This window comes from Neltuma alba, unplaced genomic scaffold, assembly GCF_004799145.2.
Source record: "Neltuma alba isolate B1F8T4 unplaced genomic scaffold, ASM479914v2 tig00010350_pilon, whole genome shotgun sequence".
Taxonomy (NCBI): Eukaryota; Viridiplantae; Streptophyta; class Magnoliopsida; order Fabales; family Fabaceae; genus Neltuma; species Neltuma alba.
Window position 1 is genome coordinate 2,145 of NW_021635259.1, and position 24,149 is coordinate 26,293.

The 24,149-nt window shown below is 32.6% G+C and overlaps 4 protein-coding genes and 1 long non-coding RNA gene across 5 annotated transcripts; 1 reads left to right on the forward strand and 4 right to left on the reverse strand.

Moving 5' to 3' along the window:
* Positions 1 to 5,632: 5,632 nt before the first annotated feature.
* LOC114755934 (uncharacterized) lies at positions 5,633 to 7,344 on the reverse strand. Its single transcript, XR_003741377.1, has 5 exons — positions 7,289 to 7,344; positions 7,074 to 7,168; positions 6,445 to 6,629; positions 6,220 to 6,294; positions 5,633 to 6,044 (listed from the first exon to the last, which is right to left on the reverse strand). It is a non-coding gene; the product is annotated as an uncharacterized LOC114755934 (long non-coding RNA).
* A 3,077-nt stretch (positions 7,345 to 10,421) lies between these two features.
* On the reverse strand, positions 10,422 to 12,043 carry LOC114755930 (cold-responsive protein kinase 1-like). The gene is made up of 3 exons (XM_028944827.1): positions 11,805 to 12,043; positions 11,365 to 11,444; positions 10,422 to 10,726 (listed from the first exon to the last, which is right to left on the reverse strand). Exons 1-3 carry the CDS (start codon positions 11,896 to 11,898, stop codon positions 10,496 to 10,498), a joined length of 405 nt encoding a protein of 134 aa, XP_028800660.1. The 5' UTR covers positions 11,899 to 12,043; the 3' UTR covers positions 10,422 to 10,495.
* Positions 12,044 to 14,603: 2,560 nt separating this feature from the next.
* LOC114755933 (cold-responsive protein kinase 1-like) lies at positions 14,604 to 20,412 on the reverse strand. Its single transcript, XM_028944829.1, has 6 exons — positions 20,378 to 20,412; positions 20,157 to 20,284; positions 19,861 to 20,074; positions 19,352 to 19,583; positions 18,847 to 19,003; positions 14,604 to 14,885 (listed from the first exon to the last, which is right to left on the reverse strand). The coding sequence occupies exons 2-6, from the start codon at positions 20,262 to 20,264 to the stop codon at positions 14,655 to 14,657; spliced, it is 942 nt and encodes a 313-aa protein (XP_028800662.1). The 5' UTR covers positions 20,265 to 20,284; positions 20,378 to 20,412; the 3' UTR covers positions 14,604 to 14,654.
* Positions 20,413 to 20,439: 27 nt separating this feature from the next.
* LOC114755935 (cysteine-rich receptor-like protein kinase 2) lies at positions 20,440 to 23,034 on the reverse strand. The gene is made up of 3 exons (XM_028944830.1): positions 22,640 to 23,034; positions 21,008 to 21,417; positions 20,440 to 20,563 (listed from the first exon to the last, which is right to left on the reverse strand). The coding sequence occupies exons 1-3, from the start codon at positions 23,032 to 23,034 to the stop codon at positions 20,499 to 20,501; spliced, it is 870 nt and encodes a 289-aa protein (XP_028800663.1). The 3' UTR covers positions 20,440 to 20,498.
* A 378-nt stretch (positions 23,035 to 23,412) lies between these two features.
* On the forward strand, positions 23,413 to 23,829 carry LOC114755936 (uncharacterized). Its single transcript, XM_028944832.1, has one exon. The coding sequence runs from the start codon at positions 23,413 to 23,415 to the stop codon at positions 23,827 to 23,829; it is 417 nt and encodes a 138-aa protein (XP_028800665.1).
* The last annotated feature ends 320 nt before the right edge of the window (positions 23,830 to 24,149 follow it).

Sequence of the window (24,149 nt, forward strand, 5' to 3'; positions counted from 1 at the left end):
ATAGATCTCTTAACAAAAATTTAAACTTTGGTTTCGTCACGTTACCAGAAACTATTTTTTTTTTACTAGATCTAATTCCTGTTAGGAGAAAAATTAATGAGCTCTTTCAATCCTCATTGCTCGAATACTTTCTTTACTTTCGAGTTGGGCTCTTGATTAAGTTTGAACCCATTTCATTGTGAAAATTGTGGGCTTCGTGTTTGGGAATGACAGACTTCAAATAATGCCCCGCTTTTCCGAGCGCGCAAAGGGAATCATAGATCGCTCCGCAATTCGTTGGAGTTGCAAATGGTTTTTCTTTTTTGATAAAAATTACAAATTTTGAAATAACTATATAGTATGTAGCGACGCATCCATCATAGTATAAAATAAAATGAATAAGAATCTAATTCAAATTATTTGTCGCTGTTTTATTTCTACGATAAAATGATAAAAGTAAAATACTCATTTTTCATGACAAAGTGTAATTCATGAATTTAATTGGCATGATGTTTGGTTACATATACCAGTTGTGCCCCATATGCAAATAGCCCTAAAATATATTATGTCAGAGAATCCATATAAGGTGTGGTTCAAAAAGTAAATCTCTTTTTTTTTTTCCCTTAGTTGCCTTTTTGTTGTATAACATGCTCTTTGTCAAGTTTTTCTTTAAAGTTCTTTTTTTCCTCCTGTAATGACATGCATGTAATTGTAGTTTTATTCTCAATATGGTCGTAAAGGAAAAGTAATTAATTTCATTTAAAAATTCATATTCTATAAAAAAATAACTTCATTAATTAGAAAATAAAGTTGGATTGAATTGAATTCTTATTATTTTTAATACAAAATAAATGTCAAATATAATTAATCTGATCAATTCACATATAATTTTCAAGATTATATATAATCACCGATTCTAATTTAGTGGTACTCATCATTGAGATAAGCATATGAAAATCAATCGAGGGAATAAAATTGGGACCATTTAAAATTTGATACGGATGGTCTAGAAAATTTTTAATTTGTAACTTTTCAATGATAATTTTTTTTGAATTTGTAAATTTTTGAAATTTTAATCTGATATGGATTACGTAGGATGAGGAAAAAGCAATTATGCATATTTCTATTCCTATATGTACAAATATATTATAAAAGTAGAAGACCAAGCTAAGCTTATGTCTTTACATGTCAAGTGTCCATAAAAGCTCATTGCTGTGATTATAGAGAGCCATTTCAGATCAAGGTTTTCAAAAATATTGTTTATGTTGCATAACTGGAAAACTGCCTGCGTCAATCCATGCTTGATGAGCAACAGTTTCAGAGCAAGCAGCGTGGGACGTTTCTGTAGAGGAAGCAGCAGCAAATGTAGAGACGTCTCACAGGGACCCCTAGCCAGTACTAAGTTTCAATAAAGAAAGGCACAGTCGGTCTCATCGTATTCTCTATAATAAGTCATTGCCTTGGAGCAAAGCAATTATTGCAGACATTGATGGCCTTAATTCAGCAGGTGCTTGGGTGCAAAGCAGACCAATCTCTATAATTCTCTGCACTTCTTCGGCACTATAATCATAAGGATCCAAGGTATCATCCCCCAACTCTATGTGTATGCCTCTCTCATATAGCTTCCAAGCCTGTCAAGTGAATAAGAAGGACAAACAAGACAAAGCAAAACTTTGAATGGTTAAAACAGTCCTGCATTATCAAATTTTCTCCAATGAAATTGCCAATTCTAATTAATCATAGAATTTTCTTACTTTTTTGAGGGGGAATTCGCTTTCAAAATCACCATGAATCTTCAATTCCTTAATTCGTTCACTGCTAATAATTTCTAAGATTATAGTGCCATATTTATAAATATCAGTTTTTTCTAATATTAACCATGAATTACATATTCTAGTACAGTATATCCTCTTAAAATATATAATGTTTATGTTGTAGTTGATGCCTCAAATTAATGCAAGAACAATATTTTGAATATGAAATAGATATGTACAAGGTAATGTGTTGTACCATGTGTGCTACCAATTGAATTCTTAGAATATCACAAAAATCAAATATTTTGACTTACAATGTTCCAGCAAATTTTCTACTAAGATGAGATTGCTCCTCAGGTAAAAGTCTTGCTAAGCCAAATAATCAGCAATTTTTGGTTGAAATGTTGTTAGTCTTTATATTTCTATCTATAATACGAATATGAAGTTCTTCATGCAGGTAAGCTAGACCTCTTGCTATTCCTAAAATTATACTGTACCCTTGCTTCCGATTAAGAGAACTTTTATTTTTACCTATTTCAAAAATTTACAAACCATTGAAAAAAAGAATAGCATTTATGCATAAAAAAAGGTTTTGATAATTCTTGAATGAAATTATGACACGTGAATGAATTATTGCTGGAGGAGCTAGGGATATATTTGTCCGTCGAAAATATATCCAAATGTCATCATTTTATATTAAAAAAAATCAAGATAATTAATATGCAAGTCTTTGGAGTTCCATCTAATTTTAATCATGTCCTTATAGTTTTTTTTCCTCTTTTTAATCAAGTCTCTATAGTATTTTTAATCACATCCTCATAGTTCTACTTGATGTTTAATAAAGTCTTTTATAGTTTTAGGTGACTGATGAAAAGAAAAAAAAACTACATGGATATTATTAAAAACTAATGAAACTATAAGTACTAGATAAAATGGGAAAAAAAACAACAGGAATTAAAAACAAGTACAACTATAAAGACCTGACAAAAAAAGAAAAAATTACAAGGACCTAATTAAAAATTAAGTGAAATTATAAAGACTTGCCAATTAATTACTCTGAAAAATTTGATACCTAAAGATTAAAGAACAACATATCATCTTTGTTGACAAACAAAATATACCAAATACGAATTTGTCAAGACTGGTGCTTTTCATTTATTCAGAAATAAGAAATTTCTCATTGTTTTTACTGCAATATCCAAAAACCAAATAAGATTCCAGTGATGAACAGTGATGAACATTGCTTATAAGCTTTACTTTCAAATTCTTCTTCCACCTTCTTAAATTGGCATAAAGTATTCCTATGGTCCTAAATATAAAACCCATTCGTAGTGTAATTTATACTACAAAATGAGTTTTATATTTAGGATCGGAGGAGTAATTAATTTCTTCACAGCACTTTTCTATTCTTCAACGAACCCTATGTTGAAGATTAAGAATGTCAATCATTGCTAGAAGTTTCTCTCATTGTACAACTCTATATGCAAGTATCCCTTTAGAGACATCCCTGCTTTAAAACATGACCTATAGATCAAAAGATTGAAAACCAAAATATATAGTTACCTTGTATACAACACCAAATCTTTCTTCTCTAAGTTTATTCTCTGCACTCACATTTTAGTAGCAAACTTCAACTCCTTATAACTTAAATTAATTGGGCCTTCCAACTTACTTAATCCATTTATGTCATAGTTTATTTTGGTTATTATACATATTTAGGTTATTTTGTATACTAAGTTACTTAGAAATTTTTAGATGTTCCTTAAGGTGAATACGTCCCGGATCGCACACTCTATTACGTTAATTTGGTTTATTTTTAGAGTAATCCCAAGGTGACAAATTACAGACTTCATTTCAATGACATTTGCCGTAGTAAAGAATACAGAAAGCCCCAAAACTGTTTCAAAACGACCTTTAGCTTACCCTTATATCTTACAAACCTCAAAAAACTTTTAACACACCTAAAGATCAGATTAAATTCAAGTTTGATCAACCCTAAATCCTTGATTAAAAACCAGAATGCCACAACTTTACTCCTATAAAATATAGTTTGTAGTGAAGTTTCGACAAATAAAGTAAGGAAAATAATGAAATTAATAAGGATAAATGTGGGAGGAATATTAAATAAGGGAAATGAAAATATTGCGGGCCTGGATTTTAGACCAAAACGTAGTTTGTCATTGATATCATACATGTGTCCATCGTACAAAATAAAATGAATATCCCCCGCCCCCCCGGTGGGATCCAGTCAAACGAGTCGTCCTTGTTTTATTAATACGATAAAATGACAAAAGCAAACCATTTATTTTTTTCAATATATAATTATATATATACACACGACAACGTGTAATTAATTAAATTAATTGGAACTATATTTGCTTACATAGAGTATCACACATTATCCCTCCTTTGCAAATAGCCCGTAAAATATATTATGTCCTACTTGTGACCTATCATAACATGTCTTTAAAAATTAAAGAAACATGATTTTGGTGACTTTTAGCATTCTAATTCCCTACACAATTTTTCATATAAATTTATTAATTTGTAAATTTAAAAAATACATCTCTTTATTTTAGATACATTCCAACAATCTTTCTGGTACTATACAAGTGAGCACAATAACATTTGATGATGGGCAGGAAATAGTAAAGGTAAAAAGGTGTCTTCCATTGACCCCTAACTAGTTATAATTAAGACGGGCATAGAGGGTCTCATATGCGATAAGCCATTGTTTTGGAGCAAATCAATCACTTCAGACATTGTTGGCCTTAAATCAGCAAAAGCTTGGGTGCAAAGCAAACCAATCTCTATGACTTTCTTCACTTTTTCTGCTTCTGAGTCAGTAAGGTCCAAGGCCTGATCTACCAACTCTAAGTGCATGCCTCTCTCATATAGTTTCCAAACCTAACAAGTGGGATTAAGGTGAAATGGAATAAAACAAGTAGAAAAGACAAAGGAAAACTTCCGTTATTAATTTTTAGAAACATTTATTAGTAGATTTTTTCACATAAAAGAGGAACTTTTTTCAAAAGAGTTAAGCTGAGTTGTTAAAAAGTCCTACATCTAAGTCTTTTCAAAATAACTCTTCTTAGATAATTATAGCAAATTTCTCACTTTTGGTAGGAGGAATTCATCTTCAGCATCACCATGATCCTTGAATGCTTTGCTTTTCTGGCCAGTAATGATTTCAAGGAGTACAATACCAAAACTGTAAATATCAACCTTCTCTGATAATTGACCATGAATTGCATATTCTGGTGCCGTGTATCCTCTAAAAAATACATAATATTTAAATGATATAATTGATATTATACTAGCTCAAATAGGGGCAAATAAATATTATCCAAACAAATCTCAAATAGAGTTGTGCAATGCAAATATTGGATCATTTTGACATACCTATGAATATTCTTTTTGCAAGTTCATGTTATGAAGACAAAATTGGAAAGGTTAGCATTATTTGTAGGTGTACTACTAGAAGAGTTGTTATTTTTTAAGCATAGATTTTATCAAAATGATAGACAACCTAGCTATGTAATATAATAGAAAGTTAAGGAAATTATAGAAATTTTTTCATTTTAACTTACAATGTTCCCACAAATTTTGTACTAAGATGAGATTTGTCCTCAGGTAAAATCTTGCCAATCCAAAATCAGCAATTTTAGGTTGTAAATCATCATCTAAGAGAATGTTGTTGGTCTTTATATCTCTGTGTATGATACGGACTTGAAATTGCTCATGGAGATAAGTTAAGCCTCTTGCTATTCCCAAAATTATAGCGTATCGCTGCTCCCAGTTGAGATGACCTTTCTTTTCACCTATTTGCCAAGTTCACAAAATTGAAACATATTAAAAAGAATAGCGAGAGAAGAACAAGAGCGAAGCAAAAATGATTGTCAAAATATTACCACAGGGAATTGATGTGCGTGTATGTGTGCATTAAGTTATATATTAAAATGATGACATATGAGTAATGACCTGTTTGTTGAGTAAACGATTCACGAGTCATATATAGTGTTACTAATTAATTAAGAAGCATAACAAACAAATGCTTAATAAACTATATATAAGTTTTGTTAGTTGATGCAAGATACCAAATATGAATCTGTCCAAACTATTGTTCTTCATGTATTCATATACAAGGATTCTGTCACGGCCTTTACTACACCATCCCAAAAGTTGAATAAGATTCGGATGATGAGCATCACTGATAAGCATCACTTCACTCAAAAAATCTTCCTCTATCTTCTTGGAGTGGAGTAAAGTTAACTTCTTGACTGCAACCACTTTCCCATCCCTTAGAGTGCCCTATTCATGATGATTTAAAATTCCAATCAGGAAATAGTTATATAAGTTTTTCCTCTGTCCCATTGGAAATCTAACTTTAATTTTTACATTACATGAATCTCACTTAAAAACATCATTCCTTTAGAACATGATCTACAATTATTAAAATACATGAGATCAAAATAAAGTTATGCACCTTATATACAGCACCAAATCCTCCTTCTCCTAGTTTAGTTTCTTCACTAAAATTCTGAGTTGCAAACTTCAAATCCTTATAATTGTAAGAAATCAGACCTTTCAACATAGTTGCAATAGTAATGTCCCCTATATATTGATAAGAAGAACACTTGTCAAAGTATCTTCATAAACTGAAAGAACCAATTAGGGATCCATCCCTTCATGGAGATGAAAGTATGTTTACCTCTGTGAATTCTCTTCGAGTATTTTGATCGTCTAATACAGATAAATAATATCAGGAGGATCATAACAAGAGCAAATCCTCCAACAACTCCCCCGATAACGGCCCCCTTTTTACTTGAACCTACAAGACAAGACTAGATAACTCGTTTTCAAATAAGTCATAATTTTTGCATATTAAATGTTCCTCTAAAAAGTACAAAGAAATAACACATATCAATAACGTTTTATCGGTAAAAAGAAACATGTGTCAATATCAATATTGGCACTTATATCGTTTTCAATGAGAAACAGGTAGTTTAAAAAATAAATGTTCACAACTAGATATCTTCACGATGAGCATAATAGATAATAATTATAAAAATTATGAAAGATTGTACTAATTCTTTCCAATATTGGATAAATGAAAAAATTCAAATGGAACCTAATAAAATAGTGGGAAAAGATTGAAAGAATAAAAAAGTTGCATGAACCCTTAGAGAATTCTCAATGTTTGCAATTCTGTGTAAATTTTATTTATAATAAAATCCCTTAATCGATGCTGGGGTTTTAGTACACAAGCAAATCAAATTGTCATGCTGCAATAATATTTATATATATATATATATATTAAAATCTTTGAAAGAGCCATACCTTGTTTGCCCAAGGAAGTAATATCAATGGGCTGGTAATAATGTGGAAAGAAGGAAGAGGTGGAGTATCTCATGAAACATCCATCAGCATAAGCCCTACCATCCGACTTGGGAAGACAAGTGGGCATAATATGTCATATCCAGTGTTCAAGCAATTGAAACAGCCGTTTGGAGTGACAGTTTCAATACATTGAGCAAAGCCATAAACAGTTGTACCATTATTATCAGGCAATTCTATCTTTGTGGCTGCAAAAAACCCTTGCTTTTTGGGTTTGTTGTTTGCAGATTCTTTAGCAGTTGTTGCACAAGTGAGGTAAATAATGTAATGGATTCTCCTACAGTTTGATTTCCACATGATACGGCATTGAAATCCTCCGTTGTCTTCCAAAAGAAGGCATTGGTCTCGTACCTCAATTAACAAAATGTATGCCATATAAATTTTCCAAGATTAGTAAGGGTTTATCTCATTTACATATCAAACTTATAAGATGATATTTTGTAAATGGATTGGGGGTGTGTTTGAATCAACTTTTGGAGAATAAGTCATAATTTTAACCAAAAGAAAAAAACTTTAGATCAAGTTTTTTATATTCATTATGTCATGGCTATGCGTTTTATTTTTAAATATTATCATTTAATTAAAAAACAGGATACATTGTTATATATAATTGAAGACCTTGACATAAAAAATATGAGAAACTTAATATAGCTCCAGAAGAGACCTAAAATCACAAATCATATAAATTAAGCTGTTTATATACGATTAGTTCTATGAATAAGCACCAAGAGCTAGATAGGTGGCTACACTGATTGAAGGCTGCATTATTTTTTCAGCTATTTATGTGGACTGTGGATTCAGAGAATGTAAGGAATTTTCTTTAATCTTTTAGTGGATCAGTTTAACTAATGTCCCTTCTCATGGGTACCAACCTTATGTAATGTAGATATTATGGGAGAATCTCACTCTAGTCATTTCTAAATGACTAGGATCGAAGGTAGGGGTAGATTTATTACAATAAAGCTGTGAATTCTAATAAGTTGGTTTGTAATTGGGGTTGATCAATTGACGAGTATATAAAAAAGTTTTTTTTTGGGCTCAAAACAACTTTTAATTTTATTATTATTTTAATGCAATTAAAATTTTGCTAATTAAAACAATTTTCTTATATAAGAAAATTTTCATGAAATCAAAATTTGGAAATTATTTATCATCAACTATAAATATTTATTTATCTTTGCATGCTGTCAGTGTTAACTTTAGTATCACACCTTCAACAAAAAATATATCTAAGTTATAATACAAGATTTAGTTTCTAATTCAATTTCAACTACAAATTAAATACTATACTAAAAATGGGAAGTAATAACTAAAATTTATTTTCTTTATTTTCTCTACTATTTAATTAGCATATATCAATGTAAACCACACAAACCACTCCCTCGGTTATCAAAATGAATAAATATCTTATCTATATGACTATATCAACCCCCCCCAAAAAAAAAACCATCTCCACATAGGAAGGTCAAACTGGAGCTTAATTTCTATTCAAAATAGGAAGGTCAAACTGGAGCTTATTTGCGGACGACTTGTACCTGAGGAAGCAGCCATCGAAGACAACGCCGGCACCTTGTGCCGCCGGAGGACACTTACGGACTTGCCGGGCTGCGACGTCGAAGCAGGCGACACAGTCGGGAATGGAGATATAGTTTCTACACTGAAAAAGTGTGGAAACAGGGTTTTCTGCGTTGGCTTTCCTTGCCGTCGCCAAGTACTTGTTCTCAGAGACGATATTCTCTTTGATCTCTCGAAACGTTGCGTTTACGTTTTCATGGAAGATGGATAAGTTGGGCAAGACCACTTGGTTGGCAGATGGTGTGCAGCGGGTGTATATAAGAGTGGTCTGTGGATCCGAAACGACGCCGTCAAGTGTCCACCGCGACCAGAATATGAAGGAGATTACAGAAAGGAAAATAGGTTGAAGAAGCATGTTTTATATATATGTGCGTGTGTGTAGAGGTTGGCTGCAGGTGGACAGAATAATGAAGAGGAAGAAGGAAAGAGAGGTCAAGTTGGATCTGGCGATGTATGAACTATATGAGAGATTAGAGATTGGTGTTTGAAGAGGAGAATTATATCACGGAATTAATGAGGAAGAAGAAACTGATACATTTAAGGGAAATCGAAGATAGCCATGTGGCTTAAGATCAGAGGCATCTGATCAGCTGTTTCAACACATTTGGTCATCGTTTTCTTTCCCTCAGTTTCCTCCTATTTCGTAAAATCATCCGTAACGTGGGGTTATTGTACACAGTAAATTATACAGTTTCCCCCTCACTTTAATTTGATTTTGATGTGTGATCTTTTAACACCCACACACACATATAGTGATAAAGGATGGTGATTGATCAGTGGGCGTCGTCGCTGGTCCCAATGGGGCAAATGGTGACCATTCCAAAGGAAAGAACAAGGGAAGAAACCAAGTTTCACCGCCTCTCACCAAAATGTGTTGACGGGGTTGACGTCGGGCCCCTGGAAGGATACTGTATCCCTTTTTTTTTGGGCAACGAGGATATTGGATTTTTTTTTTCAAAGCATAAATAATTCTCTTTGAAGCATTGTCAGGAATTAAATATATGTATTTTTTCTAGTGGGGATTTGAATATTAAAAATATTACTTCTTTTTTATTAATGAAGAGTGAAATATTAATATATAACAAAAATATTTTACTTATCTATTTTATTAATTCAACTAAATAATTAGTTATCACTTTCTTAAAATGAGCTAATAAAAAGAATTTTCGGCACTCAACCTTTATATTCTCAGTTGATATTCTCTGACATCTATCAGATTTCCATTTTCACTCTTAACGTGACCATCAAGACAAAAACAAGCATGTAAATTCACTAAAATGGTCATAGTAGAAAACTTGAAAAAAAAAATCCAAAAAGTGATTGTTGAATTTTAAAATTTTAAATCAATATTAGTTACTACACTCGTAAAAAAAAAAACTACATTTGAAAAGTAAATAACAATACATTTTTGTAGTAATTCCTAATTTGAAATTTTAAAATTCAACCGTTGTTTTTTTGGGATTTTTCCAAACTTTAACTTCATTAATTAAAATGAAATTAAATTGGAATTTTGGTATCACTTTTAAAATTTAAAGAACAATGAAAGATTAATATATGATTCGCTAAAAATTGTACATTGTAATTCACACATGTTAGAATAGGGAATGAAGGGCATTCTTTTGCTATTTTCTCCTCCTTTCATGTTATTGCTTTTTCCACTTTTTGATTCAAAAGTCGAAGTCACTCATAATTACACATCCCTGAAAAATCCTGTTACTATGCTGACGGTATAGAACTCAAGGCGTTGGACGTAGAGGAAGAGAAAGTGGTAGAGGTTTCTCCATGCGCTTTTAGTTAGTTTCAATCAAGATAGGCATAGTTGGTCTTATGTTCTCTAATAAGCCCTTGTTTTGCAACAAAACAACAACTTCAGACATTGTTGGCCTTATTGTAGGAGACGCTTGAGTGCAGAGCAAACCAATTTCTATGATTTTCTTCACTTCTTCTGCATCATACTCGTTAGAGTCTAAGGCACTATCCACCGACTCTAAGTGCATGCCTCTCTCATATAGTTTCCACGCCTAATAAGTGGGATTCAGATGAAATGCAAAGATATCGGGTTAGAAAAGGCAATGTGAAACCTATGTTACTTGTTGTAAGAAAAAGGTAATATAAAACTTAGGACGCTGAATGCATTATAAATTAAAGTGCTGAATGTTATTGTAAAAAAGATAAAATTAGGGTGCTAGATGAAACTTAAAAAAATAACATCAAGGTGTTGAATTACTAAAAAAAATAAAATCATCGGTAAAATTGTACCATTTAAAAGATCAAAGTGTTGGGTATACATAAGAAATGGTAAAATTGCACATTTACTCTTATTAAAATTGTTCTTTGTCTAAATTTGTGTGTAAAAATATAGTTTAAAGGACATTTTTGCCCTTAAATTAATATTCAAGGGCGTTGAATATTTTAACTTATCAAGTGCAATAATGTTTCCCCTCCATTAAAATTACAAATAGGTACTGCATGAAAAAACTTACTACCAATCAGGTCCCAAAAATTACAATAAATCGAAATTTTTTTGGGACTCACTTGGTATTCATTTTTTGTAGGGTATGTATTTGTAATTTTACAAAAATTACAAAGAATAATTTGGAAGTAAAAAATTAACTCTAAAAATAATTGCCCATGTAAATTGATAGACAAATTTTGTTACCTTCTGAAGGAGGAATTCGCCCTCTGCATCACCATCAACTCTTAATTCTTCACTTTTTCTACCACTTATAATTTCCAAAACTACAACGCCATAGCTATATATATCAACTTTCTCTGATAATTGGCTATGTATTACATACTCAGATGCAGTATAACCTTTGAGAAATGCATAACATTTTTAAATTGATCAAAATAATGGCTCAAACACAAACATGTTAGCAATATCTGAAATATATATATATATATATGCAACAGAAAGAATTGCAACAAATTTTCATGCTATATACATGGAAGAAAAATAATCGATTAAACTATTTATAGGTGTTAGAGGAGTGTTCTATAGACTAATATATATATTGTTTCAATAATTCTTTCGGTGACTTCCAGCTCTGATTCCTGTATATATAATACAAGGTATAAAATGCAAGCATTACAACTTACAATGTTCCTGCAAAATTTGCGTTGAGATGAGATTTGCCCTCTGATAAAAACCTTGCCAATCCAAAATCGGCAATTCTAGGTTGCATGTCATCATCTAGGAGGATGTTGTTAGTTTTTATGTCTCTATGTATGATACAAATATGAAATTCCTCGTGTAGATAAGCTAATCTCCTTGCTGTTCCTAAAATTATATCATATCGTTGTTTCCAGCTGAGAGGACCTTTCTTTTTACCTGGTACAAGTTTAAATTAAAAATAATAATAAAACACAATTACAACCATTAATTAAATATTTCATCATTCAATGTGATTTATTATAATAATATTTATTATAACCATATTTATTGAATATAAATATATTTAAAAAGTTCACATATACTCACACATATATTTATTATAATAATATTTATTAAATATAAAAATATAATATATATTTTTTTTGTTATAACCGAAATTTTTTTTTACTAATCAAACCGAACATCAAAACTGAATTGTTAAAAAATATAAAAACCAAATATATAACCAAAAACCGAAATAACTGAACCAAAAAATCGAAATTGAATTTGGTTTGGTTCAGTTTAGTTTTCAGTTACGGTTCGGTTTTGCTTACCCCTAGGTAATAGAAGGGTTGAGCTCCACCGAACGAGTCTTTGGACATCTATTCGTATGGCCACTATTACAGGGAATTGGCCATGGCAGTGTTGATGCATGCAGCGTGAAGATGAATTTTCCTCTTATTACATTTTGTTATATGGGTCCATATTTTGTATGATGATATTTAAAGCTTTCAATTTGATATTTTTAAATAATAAATTTATTTTTTTTGAAAATATGCTGACAATTGGAAAATAATCTTTTTATTTTTAGATTGCACCCTTCTTTTTGCCAACTGAATTGTACACTCATTAAAATAATAAGACAATAAAATCAAAATAATAAAATTAAATTAAATGTGAATCATACAAATTCAATGTGAGTGGTGGAGATTTCAGGATGAGCACTAGCCGTTCATGAGCACAAAATGCAAATTTCTCTTTTGTGGCTGTTCGGTGTTTTATGCTTGGACTGTGAAAGCGTTGTCGTTTTCAGGTCAAAGGAAAAGAAAGCGCGTCCAATTATCCAAGCATTTGCCTGGTCAGAGGGAAGACGCGTTCTTTTGTAGTTTCGTTATCGACGTGGCACATTATTATCCTTCCGATCAATCTTGCGGTGCTCTTTGGTTACACTCACTTAAATACTATATGGATATAGCTGAGTCAATTGACTGGCTCGGTTTCGATAAGGTGTGGTCCGTACATAGGAAAATATATACTTTTTTTGAGAAAATTGCTATAAAAAAATCTATTGAAATATTTATTACCTAAAGGTATCTAAAATTTGTAACACTATTTTCTCAAAAATCCCCATAAAATATTTATAGCTTAAAAGTATTTAAAATATTTATATATGCAGGCGTAACTCAATATGAAACATATTTTCAGTTATATATGTGCAAAAAGGTCTTTCATTCTGTCTATAAAATAGAATGTGTGTAACTTATGTCTAATGTGTGTAGCTTTTTTTAAAGTGTGTGCAACGTATCTTGTAAAAAATAATTATGCAAAAAAAGGAATGATATTTGAAAAGACGAAGTCAACTTGCACTACTGCAGAATGTAATGATACAGAATTGAATTTATTTTGAATTTTATGAAGTGTCCTGGTCAGTAGGCACTAGGCAGCATAGAGATATTGAGAGTTAAAAAAGTTTTTTTCAAAAAAAAAAAAAAAGATGAAATTATCCCTTTTTCTTCCTTAAATTATATTCATAGATGCACTTTCTTTAACTTACATGATTAGAGAGTTTGACTCCTGGATGTCTTAACAAGTAGTATTTATTTGAATCATGGGTACTTCCTTCTTTTAATCTGTTAAACATATTTTATTGGACGCTAAATTTTCATTCGTTTAATTAATCTTTTTCTTCACTTTTTAGTAAGGCTTAAACGTTAAATTAAAAGACGAGGGTGTGGGAGGAAGTTAGTTAGATCGAAGTACAATTTTTCGGAAACTTTGAAGTTATTATTTATTTTGTGCATTGCATTTGCATCACGAGTAAAAGATACTTTGCCTGAGATGCATGTTGAAATGGTAACATTTAAACCCCTTCAATGCACCTAAAATAAAAGGCCGTAAATAAATTAAAATTAGTCATTATATAAAATAAAAGGAGAATTTCAATTATTAAGTCTTTTTTAAGGGACTTAGTTCAGTTGGATACTTGAATTAGGGAAATTTCTTTTTAAGTACGTACCAAGGAACTTTGATAATACAGCTCATGAACTCGTGCTAACGTAGGCTTACACATTTTGCACCTAGTAGTTGGATTGAAATGCTAGAAGCTTCCGATTACTCCATATTCAACAACTATACTCCACCATTGGTAATTAATTCTATGTCATCCGTATCGTACTCCACATTCTGGAAAGGTAAAATTATCATGCTGATCATATTACATAATTCAAGGCATTACTAGCATTGGATTTAAAAAAAAATAGTATAGATAGAAACATACTTCTTCGATTCTAAATGTAAGTCAATTTTAACTAATTTATGCATACAAAAAGAAGCATTAAAGTTAATATAATTTTCAATATTATTATTAACTACACTAAATTCCACTATATCACATTAATTTTTACCTTCTTTTACCAATCTACATCATGGTCTCCATTACAAGGCATAAATGAAAAATATATAATGCTCCAACAATCTTATAAATTGACTAATAAAAGGGAACAAAAAAATTTAAAAAATGCCTCGTGTGTGTGTGTGTGTGGGTGGGTGATTAAAGGAAGTATTTCCATATACCTTTAATTAGTTTCAATCAAGATAGGCATAGTGGGCTTCCTATTCTCTAACAAATCCTTGTTTTGGAGCAAAACAACTACTTCAGACATCATTGGCCTTCCTTCTGTAGATGCTTGAGTGCAAAGCAAACCAATCTCTATCATCTTCTTCACTTCTTCTTCATCATAGTCAAAAGGGCTTAAGGTTTTGTCCACCAACTCTAGGTGCATATCCCTCTCATATAATTTCCAAGCCTAACAATAATTGACAATTAAAGTTAAATGAAATAAGATGGGGTACAACAGGTAGAGCAAAGTAGAGGTTAATGTTTTCTCAAATATTTATTTTTAATTCTCAAAGAAGGAACTAATAGCTTTACTGTAACACCCCGAATTTTATGATTTAAGATGAGTAGAAAAGAGAAAAATTTATTAAAATTATTTATTTGCCAAATAAAGGGGGAAAATTATGGAATAATGATTTTTAGAGTTTAGAGACATTTTGGAAAAGGTATTTGCCAAAAATGGCTTAAATAATTTTAATAGATAATTTTAAGAGAAAAATGGTTTATTTTCTCTGAAAATTATGGAAAAATACTTAGAGATCTATGTTTAATCTGAAAATTTTAGGATGATCATTTGAGATAGTGAAGAAGATAGTTGAGGCATAAAATCCTTAATTGGGTTAAGGATTAATTTCTGAAATTAAGAGCTATTTTCTTGAAAATTCTAGAAAAATAGTTAGGAGTTGACTTTTGACCTAAAATTTTTAGAGAAATTATTTTATGGGTCAAAGAAGATAATAGAGAAGGAAAATCCAAACAAAACATCATGTGATTTCAGAAATTTAGTGAAAGGATGAAATTGGAAATAAGAATGGTTAGAGGGGCAAAATGGTCCATGAAATTTTCTTGTATACGTGTAGCCTTCTTTATTAACCATCAGCACCATGCGTCTCCTTCATTTCATCCTTTCCACGGCGTTGAGAGAGCTTGAGAGAGACAGAGACGCAACAGGGGAGTTCGAAGGTTCGGAGTTAGTGATCGGTGGCCGGATTCTTGCATGCAATCCGTGTTTCCACCCAAGGTGAGCCTCCTGATCAATCTTCCGCCATTTTCCTTTCCGTTATCTGCATAGTTTGACTGTAATGGAGGAGAGAGAGAGACGGGGTAGTGAGAGAAAGTTAAGGAAAGGAGAGAAGGATCGGTGAATGGATGTTCTATGGCAAGATTGACATATGTGGAAGTAGTTTTTGTGCTTGTATGTTGCTGTTGTCTCTGTTTCATGATTCTCCGAACAGAGTATGATGTTTCTGGTTGCAAGGCGTCGAGTATGTGGTGTTAGGAGAGAGGAAACATGCAATACATGAATATGGAGATACATGTTGAGTTACTTCTTTGTTTTCTGGTTGTTTGAGTCTGGTTTAATTGTTGTGGAAATCAGATTTCTTATTTGTTTCTCGGTGCTGAACAGATTTCTGAGTAGGAAGAGGAGCAGCATATATATATATATATATATTCGCCTAGATGTGTTAAATGTGTGATGGTGATTCTGGGATTTACGTGAAAAGGGAGAATTGAAGCTTATAAACATATATATACACGGTTGCCATGGCTGATTTGAATTAGTTCTTGGAGTTAACAAGGAGGCAACATGTGTGTGCGCGCTTCGGTTGCATGGTATTAAATCCAGAAAATTTTCCTAGCTACTCGAAACATTAATGGGGAATAGAGGAGGTTGGTATGGGCCATGGATTAAGCTTGTATAAGAGGATTTTGGGGCTGTGTTAGATATATGTATGTGTGCGCGATATTATGATTTGATGGGCTGAAATTTGAATCTAAGTCCCAATGTGAAGCATACTGTTAGATGCTTTAAGTGTTAAAAATTATTTTAGATGGTACAACTAAGTGTAGACATTTTAGAATGATAATTTAAACATTGTTCTTGATCTGGAAATTTTATGGAATTAAGAAAAAGGGATAGGTACTGTTTCAATTGTAAGGAAATTAAGGAGAATAATAAGATGTTCAAATAACATAAGAATATAAATGTATATTTTAGCTGTTGCTGTATGAAAAGTGGGTCTTCTTTTAGATTAGCAAAAGTGGGTCCAAGAATTCAAAGATGATGGTTTAAATGTGCTTGAGCTGGGAACTAATTTGATGCTGCCATTTTATGTTTCTTGATGCCAGGAAATTGTTTTAGAATTTTAAACGAGGAGTTGAATAGAAACATTTTTCAGATTTCAGGTTAAAGTCGCTCAAGGGAATAAAAAGGATTGGATGTTTAAATGACATAGTAGTTTATGTATAAGAATTAAAAGGGTGCATATGAGGCATTACATGTGGGAGTTTAAATGTGGAGGTTGAGAACGGCATATATCTCACTGACTGATGTTTTGGATTGTTGATAGTGTTGCTATTAGGAGCCTTTTAATTGGAAGGATAGAATTTTGTCATGTTAATTAAATAAATGTTAAATGAGTTATAGGAATTTATGAAGTTAGGCCTATGCATTCGGAACTTTGGAAGCTGCAAGTTTGCAAGGAGCTTGTTGTTATAAGGTTATCTTCCAGCAAAAAAAAAAAAAAAAGCATCGGGTTAGAATCTAATATGATGACTTTAGTATTGTTTTAAATCTGGAAATTTCCAGGTTTAAGTATGGAGTCAAATGGAGAAGTTATATATTTTATTTTCATGGGAATTTGCATTGGATAAAAGATATTATAGGTATTTAGATTATCTAAATATATGCCTTCCTTGATGTGTCTCGGCCAAGTTGGTAAAATTAGGATTGAAGTTTAATTGATTTAATTTCAATAAGATTAAAATGATTAAGTATGGGAGCTCATTATTTGTCCTTAAATATAACAGACAAGAAGATAATATTTTGGCCAGTTATTAAGTAAAGTAATACTATGGGTTGAGATAAGGAAGCAAGCGTTCCAAAGATAATAGTTTAAATAAGGAAAAATTGTCCAGGATGACCAACTATTAAGTGAGGGTAGAGATTGAAAGAGATTGGGATTTAAAGAGAGTTATTTAATTTATAAATTATGTTGGATCAAGCATTAACCTACCCTTACTAAAATAATAAGTTTTGATATCTGCAAAAGCCCACCGAAGAAGCTAAGAGAAAGGAAACAAGTAAGGTTTGATTTTGAAGCAGAAGGTTCAGGTAGTAGTTCTTTCCTCCCTTACACTTGTGTATGATTGCTGCATGTCTGTTTGTGCCATATTGCTATTCAAAAAGCATGAGAACATGTAATCCTTAATTCCTTGCATGGATTTTTAGCCGTGATCACGTGCAGCTGATAGACATGGGGCAGTGATTGCCAATTATTTGCGCTTTACTTATTCAGCTTGTCTAACCGACATGGGGCAGTGATTGCCAATTATATGCGCGGCAGTGATTGCCTATTATTTGCGCATTATTTATTCAGCTTGTCTAACAGACATGGGGCAGTGATTGCCAATTATATGCGCGGCAGTGATTGCCTATTATTTGCGCATTATTTATTCAGCTTGTCTATCTGTCATAGCGCATAAATGCTTAATTGCATTAGCTTGCAAGGTTTTGTTCCATATGGCTTGTTTTGCATGTTTTATGTAATCTGCACATTTGTTTGATGGAAATTACTACTACGGAGATTCTTCGGAATCTCACCCCCCAATTTATGATGAACAGTGAAGGCTAGTAGCTAGAAGGACAAGGAGGTTATTTAAGAAGAAGATGGGCTGGTTGAAGAGCAGAGATACCTGTTATAATTCTGTAAATTGTATAGTAAAATATTCGGGCAAGTAACTTTACTTGCTTTATGGAAATATTATTTTGTATCCTTTTGAAAAAGGAGGTGAGCGTTGCTTTATTTTTAATATAATATTATAAGATTGTATAATATGAAATTATTTTAGGTGATAATAGATTGAGTTGAAAGCAGGGTTGATATTGGATCACTAATCTGTTAACTGAAGGTTTGAAACATTTGATCAACGGATTCCAATGTTAAGGAAAAAAAAAAATTCCCTGTCTTTTCCCAGGACGGAAACCTGGCGTTAGTGATTCACAGACGTTAAAATGATCCTATTAGTATATAAAAGTGAGGTGTTGCATTTACCAGAAAGAGTTAAACTAAGTTTGTTAAAGAATTCTTGAATCTAAATTTTCTTTTAAAAAAAATTGCATTTTAGAAAATTTCTAGAATTTTTCTTACCATTTGAAGGAGGAATTGACCCTCATCATCACCATCGATGGTTAATTCTTTACTTTGTCGACCACTAATGATTTCTAAGACTACAACACCATAACTATAGATATCAACTTTCTCTGATAATTGGCCATGAATAAGATATTCAGGTGCTGTGTATCCTCTGACAAATGCACAATATTAAATTACAATTATTACAACATTGTCTAAAACACATACACGCAAGTATTAAGAAACCATTTATATGAGCAATCGCTTTTCAAGTATTAGGAAACCATGAGAGTATGAAATGGAGATATGCAACATAAAAGGAATGGAGCATGTCCCACATCAATACAAATGATTTCTTGAAGCATTCATGTTATATGAAAGAAATAAAAAATAAAAAATGTTAAAACTATTTAGAGGAGTGATAGGAGTGCTGCATTGACTTGTACATAGATTTTATCTTCAATAATTTATATACAGTAGTAGAGGTTTAGAAAAGTAAACAAATATTATGTTGACTTACAATGTTCCTGCAAATTTTGTGCTGAGATGAGATTTGTCCTCAGGCAAAAGCCTCGCCAATACAAAATCAGCAATTTTAGGCTGTAAATTATCATCTAAAAGGATGTTGTTAGTCTTTATATCTCTATGTATGATACGAACATGAAACTCCTCATGTAGATAAGCCAACCCTTTTGCTGTTCCTAAAATTATGTTACACCTTTGCTTCCAGTTGAGAGAACCCTTCCCTTTACCTATTTTCCAAATTTACAAAAACTAATTTGAAGGGAATGATTAAAGAGTAGGGGCTTACATAAAAGTCATCCTCTGTTTCAACTCCAAATAGATCTAGAAGATTACCAAGTCCTTCAATAAGATTATGACGTGAGTAACTTTTCTTAAGGGCGTCAATGATATGTGGTTAAGTAAAAAAAAAAAAATCATATATCCACCTGAAAAAAGTTATGAATAATTATAATAACTACTACTTGAAAACCAAGACTTCATTATTGTGCGTTGATAGGAACTTACCAAATAGGTGCCTGTCAAGACTATTATTTTTCATATATTCATAAACAAGAATTCTGTTTTGTCCTTCACTGCAACATCCTAGAAGTCGAACAAGATTTAGATGATGAACATTACTTATCAACTTCACTTCACTCTCAAACTCTTCCTCCATCCTTGTGAATTGGCGAAAATTTAATTTCTTGACTGCAACTACTTTCCCACCTTCCAGAGTACCCTAGTAAAGACAAAATGATATAAGAATTTTGATCATAAAAGTGTTTGTCTGAATATGTAAATATGCTAAAAATCAAAGTTACCTTGTATACAACACCAAACCCTCCTTCTCCCAGTTTATTTTCTTCCCTAAAATTCTTGGTTGCCAACTTCAAATCCTTATAACTGTAAGAAATCAGGCCTTTCGACATAGTTGCAATAGTGATGCCCCCTATTGATAAGAAGAACACTTGTCAAAGTATCTTCATAAACTGAAATAACCAATTAGGGATCCATCCCTTCATAGAGATGAAAGTATGTCTACCTCTGTGAATTCTCTTCGAGTATTTTGATCGTCTAATACAGATTAAATAATATCATGAGGATCATAACAAGAGTAAATCCTACAACAACTCCCCCGATAACGGCCCCCTTTTTACTTGAACCTACAAGACAAGACTAGATAACTCGTTTTCAAATAAGTCATAATTTTTGCATATTAAATGTTCCTCTAAAAAGTACAAAGAAATAACACATATCAATAACGTTTTATCGGTAAAAAAAGAACATATGTCAATATCAATATTGGCACTTATATCGTTTTCAATGAGAAACAGGTAGTTTAAAAGATAAATGTTCACAACTAGATATCTTCACGATGAGCACAATAGATAATAATTATAAAAATTATGAAAGATTGTACTAAATTTTTCCAATATTGGATAAATGAAAAAATTCAAATGGAACCTGATAAAATAGTGGGAAAAGATTGAAAGAATAAAAAAGTTGCATGAACCCTTAGAGAATTCTCAATGTTTGCAATTCTGTGTAAATTTTATTTATAATAAAATCCCTTAATCGATGCTGGGGTTTTAGTACACAAGCAAATCAAATTGTCATGCTGCAATAATATTATATATATATATATATATTAAAATCTTTGAAAGAGCCATACCTTGTTTGCCCAAGGAAGTAATATCAATGGGCTGGTAATAATGTGGAAAGAAGGAAGAGGTGGAGTATCTCATGAAACATCCATCAGCATAAGCCCTACCATCCGAATTGGGAAGACAAGTGGGCATAATATTGTCATATCCAGTGTTCAAGCAATTGAAACAGCCGTTTGGAGTGACAGTTTCAATACATTGAGCAAAGCCATAAACAGTTGTACCATTATTATCAGGCAATTCTATCTTTGTGGCTGCAAAAAACCCTTGCTTTTTGGGTGTTGTTGTTTGCAGATTCTTCAGCAGTTGTTGCACAAGTGAGGTAAATAATGTAATGGATTCTCCTACAGTTTGATTTCCACATGATACGGCAGTGAAATCCTCCGTTGTCTTCCAAAAGAAGGCATTGGTCTCGTACCTCAATTAACAAAATGTATAACGTAACATATCAATTTTCCAAGATTAGTAAGGGTTTATCTTATTTACATGCCAAACTAATAGGATGATATTTTCTAAATGGATTGGGGGTGTGCTTGAATCAACTTTTGGAGAATAAGTCATAATTTTAAGCAAAAGAAAAAACTTTAGAACAAGTTTTTAATATTCATTATGCCATGGCTATGTGTTTTATTTTTGAAATATTAACATTCAATTCAAAAACAGGACACATATTGTTATATATAATTAAAGACCTTGACATAAGAAATATGAGCAACTTAATATAAATATTGTCTCTAACAAATGTTCCAGAAGAGACCTAAAATCACAAATCATATAAATTAAGTTTTTTTATATACCAGGTAGATTCAGGCCTGGTTAAGAGACCTACGATTAGTTCTATGAATGAGCACCAAGGTCTAGATAGGTGGCCACAATGATTGAAGGCTGCATTATTTTTTCAGCTATTTATGTGGACTGTGGATTCAGAGAATGTAAGGAATTTTCTTTAACCTTCTAGTGGATCAGTTTAACTAATGTCCTTTCTCACGGGTATCAACCTTATGTAATGTAGATATTATGGGAGAATCTCACCCTAGTCATTTCTAAATGACTAGGATCAAAGGTAGGGGTAGATTTATTGCAATAAAGTTGTGAATTCTAATAAGATGGTTTGTAATTGGGGTTGATCAATTGACGAGTATATAAAAAAGTGTTTTTTATTTTGGGCTCAAAACAACTTTTAATTTTATTATTATTTTAATGCAATTAAAATTTTGCTAATTAAAACAATTTTAAAATTTGGAAATTTCTTATCATCAACTACATTTATTTATCTTTGTATGCTGTCTGTGCTAACTTTAGTATCACACCTTCAACAAAAAATATATCTAAGTTATAATATACTAGTAAGATTTAGTTTCTAATTCAATTTGAACTACAAATTAAATCCTACACTAAAAACGGGGAGTAATAACTAAAATTTATTTTCTTTATTTTCTCTACTATTTAATTAGCATATATCAATGTAAACCACACAAACCACTCCCTCGGTTATCAAAATGAATAAATATCTTATCTATATGACTATATCCACCCCCCCCAAAAAAAAACCATCTCCACATAGGAAGGTCAAACTGGAGCTTAATTTCTATTCAAAATAGGAAGGTCAAACTGGAGCTTAATTTGCGAACGACTTGTACCTGAGGAAGCAGCCATCGAAGACAACGCCGGCACCTTGTGCCGCCGGAGGACACTTACGGACTTGCCGGGCTGCGACGTCGAAGCAGGCGACACAGTCGGGAATGGAGATATAGTTTCTACACTGAAAAAGTGTAGAAACAGGGTTTTCTGCGTTGGCTTTCCTTGCTGTCGCCAAGTACTTGTTCTCAGAGATGATATTCTCTTTGATCTCTCGAAACGTTGCGTTTACGTTTTCATGGAAGATGGATAAGTTGGGCAAGACCACTTGGTTGGCAGATGGTGAGTAGCGGGTGTACATAAGATTGGCCTGTGGATCCAAAACGACGCCGTTAAGTGTCCAACGCGACCAGAATACGAAGGAGATTACAGAAAGGAAAATAGGTTGAAGAAGCATGTTTTATATATATGTGCGTGTGTGTAGAGGTTGGTGTTAGAATTATTAGAGTTAGTTAAGTTATTGGACTTGGGCTGAATTGGGCTTTCTCTCAAAGCCCATAGCGTTGTAATAGTTAGGTAGGTTTATATATTAGCCAAGAGCCTTGTAAATGTAATTTGGATTGATCAGTTTAGTTTTTCTGAGATGGAATAAAACAAGAGTTTTTGTTCTCTCAATCGCTGGGCTTCGTTTATCATGGTATCTAGAGCCACGGTTAATCCAATCCAAGAATGTTAGCCCGCGAGAAGGAAGGAAGTTCAGGGTTCAGGGCGTGTGAATGATTCGGCCATCTTGACAGTGTTGAACAGCAGTATCTGCGCAACCAGTGTCGAAGCCATGACGGAGAGGAGAGAGAGTGAATCGCCGGCCGCTAATCTTTGCTTCACTCACCCGTTGTATCTTCATCCGTCAGATACGCAGGGTGCGGCTATTATTCCTCAGATTCTTGTTGGGAGTGAAAACTATAATGTTTGGAGCTGGGCGATGCAGATTGCACTTAGAGGCAAGCAGAAATTGGGGTTTATAGATGGAACCTGCCTCAAAGAATCGCAAGATCCGGCGCTTCAAGACCAGTGGGAAAGATGTAACGCTGTAGTACTCTCCTGGATCTTGAATTCAATCTCCAAGGAGCTGGCCAACGGAGTCGTCTTTTATCAGAACGCTCATCTCGTTTGGACCGATCTTAAGGAAAGGTATGATAAGGTCACTGGATCAAGAATCTTTTCTATCTACCGAGAAATTAATTCCCTGTAACAAGGAGGTATGTCGGTTTCTGCCTACTATTCCAAATTAAAGGAATTGTGGGAGGAGCAGTCGGCGTTGATGGCGGCGCCGTCTTGTGCGTGCTGCAAATGTGGAGCTTCGAGGAAACAGACTGATATCAATAATCAACAGAAATTGCTCCAATTTCTTATGGGTCTTAATGAATCCTACGGTGGAGCAAGAAGTCAGATCCTCTTGATGAGTCCCCTTCCTATAGTGAATCAAGCATTCGCCATGGTTACTGAAGATGAGGCGCAGAGGAGCATTGCTCAATTGTCAAGGAACTCCCCAGTTGAGGGAATCGCTATGGC

What these genes read in the sequence shown, in the direction of transcription:
- LOC114755930 (XM_028944827.1), bottom strand. Translation starts at nt 11,898, where the DNA reads ATGATGACATGCAACCTAGAATTGCCGATTTTGGATTGGCAAGGTTTT. An exon ending in GCAAATTTTGCAGGAACATT is followed by an intron (nt 11,445 to 11,804) that starts GTAAGTTGTAAT and finishes ATGGCGTTGTAG; the next exon opens with TTTTGGAAATTATAAGTGGT. An exon ending in GCGAATTCCTCCTTCAGAAG is followed by an intron (nt 10,727 to 11,364) that starts GTAACAAAATTT and finishes CCCACTTATTAG; the next exon opens with GCGTGGAAACTATATGAGAG.
- LOC114755933 (XM_028944829.1), bottom strand. Translation starts at nt 20,264, where the DNA reads ATGTCGAAAGGCCTGATTTCTTACAGTTATAAGGATTTGAAGTTGGCA. An exon ending in ACAAAATTTGCAGGAACATT is followed by an intron (nt 19,004 to 19,351) that starts GTAAGTCAACAT and finishes TGCATTTGTCAG; the next exon opens with AGGATACACAGCACCTGAAT. An exon ending in GTCAATTCCTCCTTCAAATG is followed by an intron (nt 14,886 to 18,846) that starts GTAAGAAAAATT and finishes AATTATTGTTAG; the next exon opens with GCTTGGAAATTATATGAGAG.
- LOC114755935 (XM_028944830.1), bottom strand. Translation starts at nt 23,034, where the DNA reads ATGCTTCTTCAACCTATTTTCCTTTCTGTAATCTCCTTCGTATTCTGG. An exon ending in TTCGATGGCTGCTTCCTCAG is followed by an intron (nt 21,418 to 22,639) that starts GTACAAGTCGTT and finishes TTGTTAATTGAG; the next exon opens with GTACGAGACCAATGCCTTCT. An exon ending in TACTTCCTTGGGCAAACAAG is followed by an intron (nt 20,564 to 21,007) that starts GTATGGCTCTTT and finishes TGTACTTTTTAG; the next exon opens with AGGAACATTTAATATGCAAA.
- LOC114755936 (XM_028944832.1), top strand. Translation starts at nt 23,413, where the DNA reads ATGACGGAGAGGAGAGAGAGTGAATCGCCGGCCGCTAATCTTTGCTTC.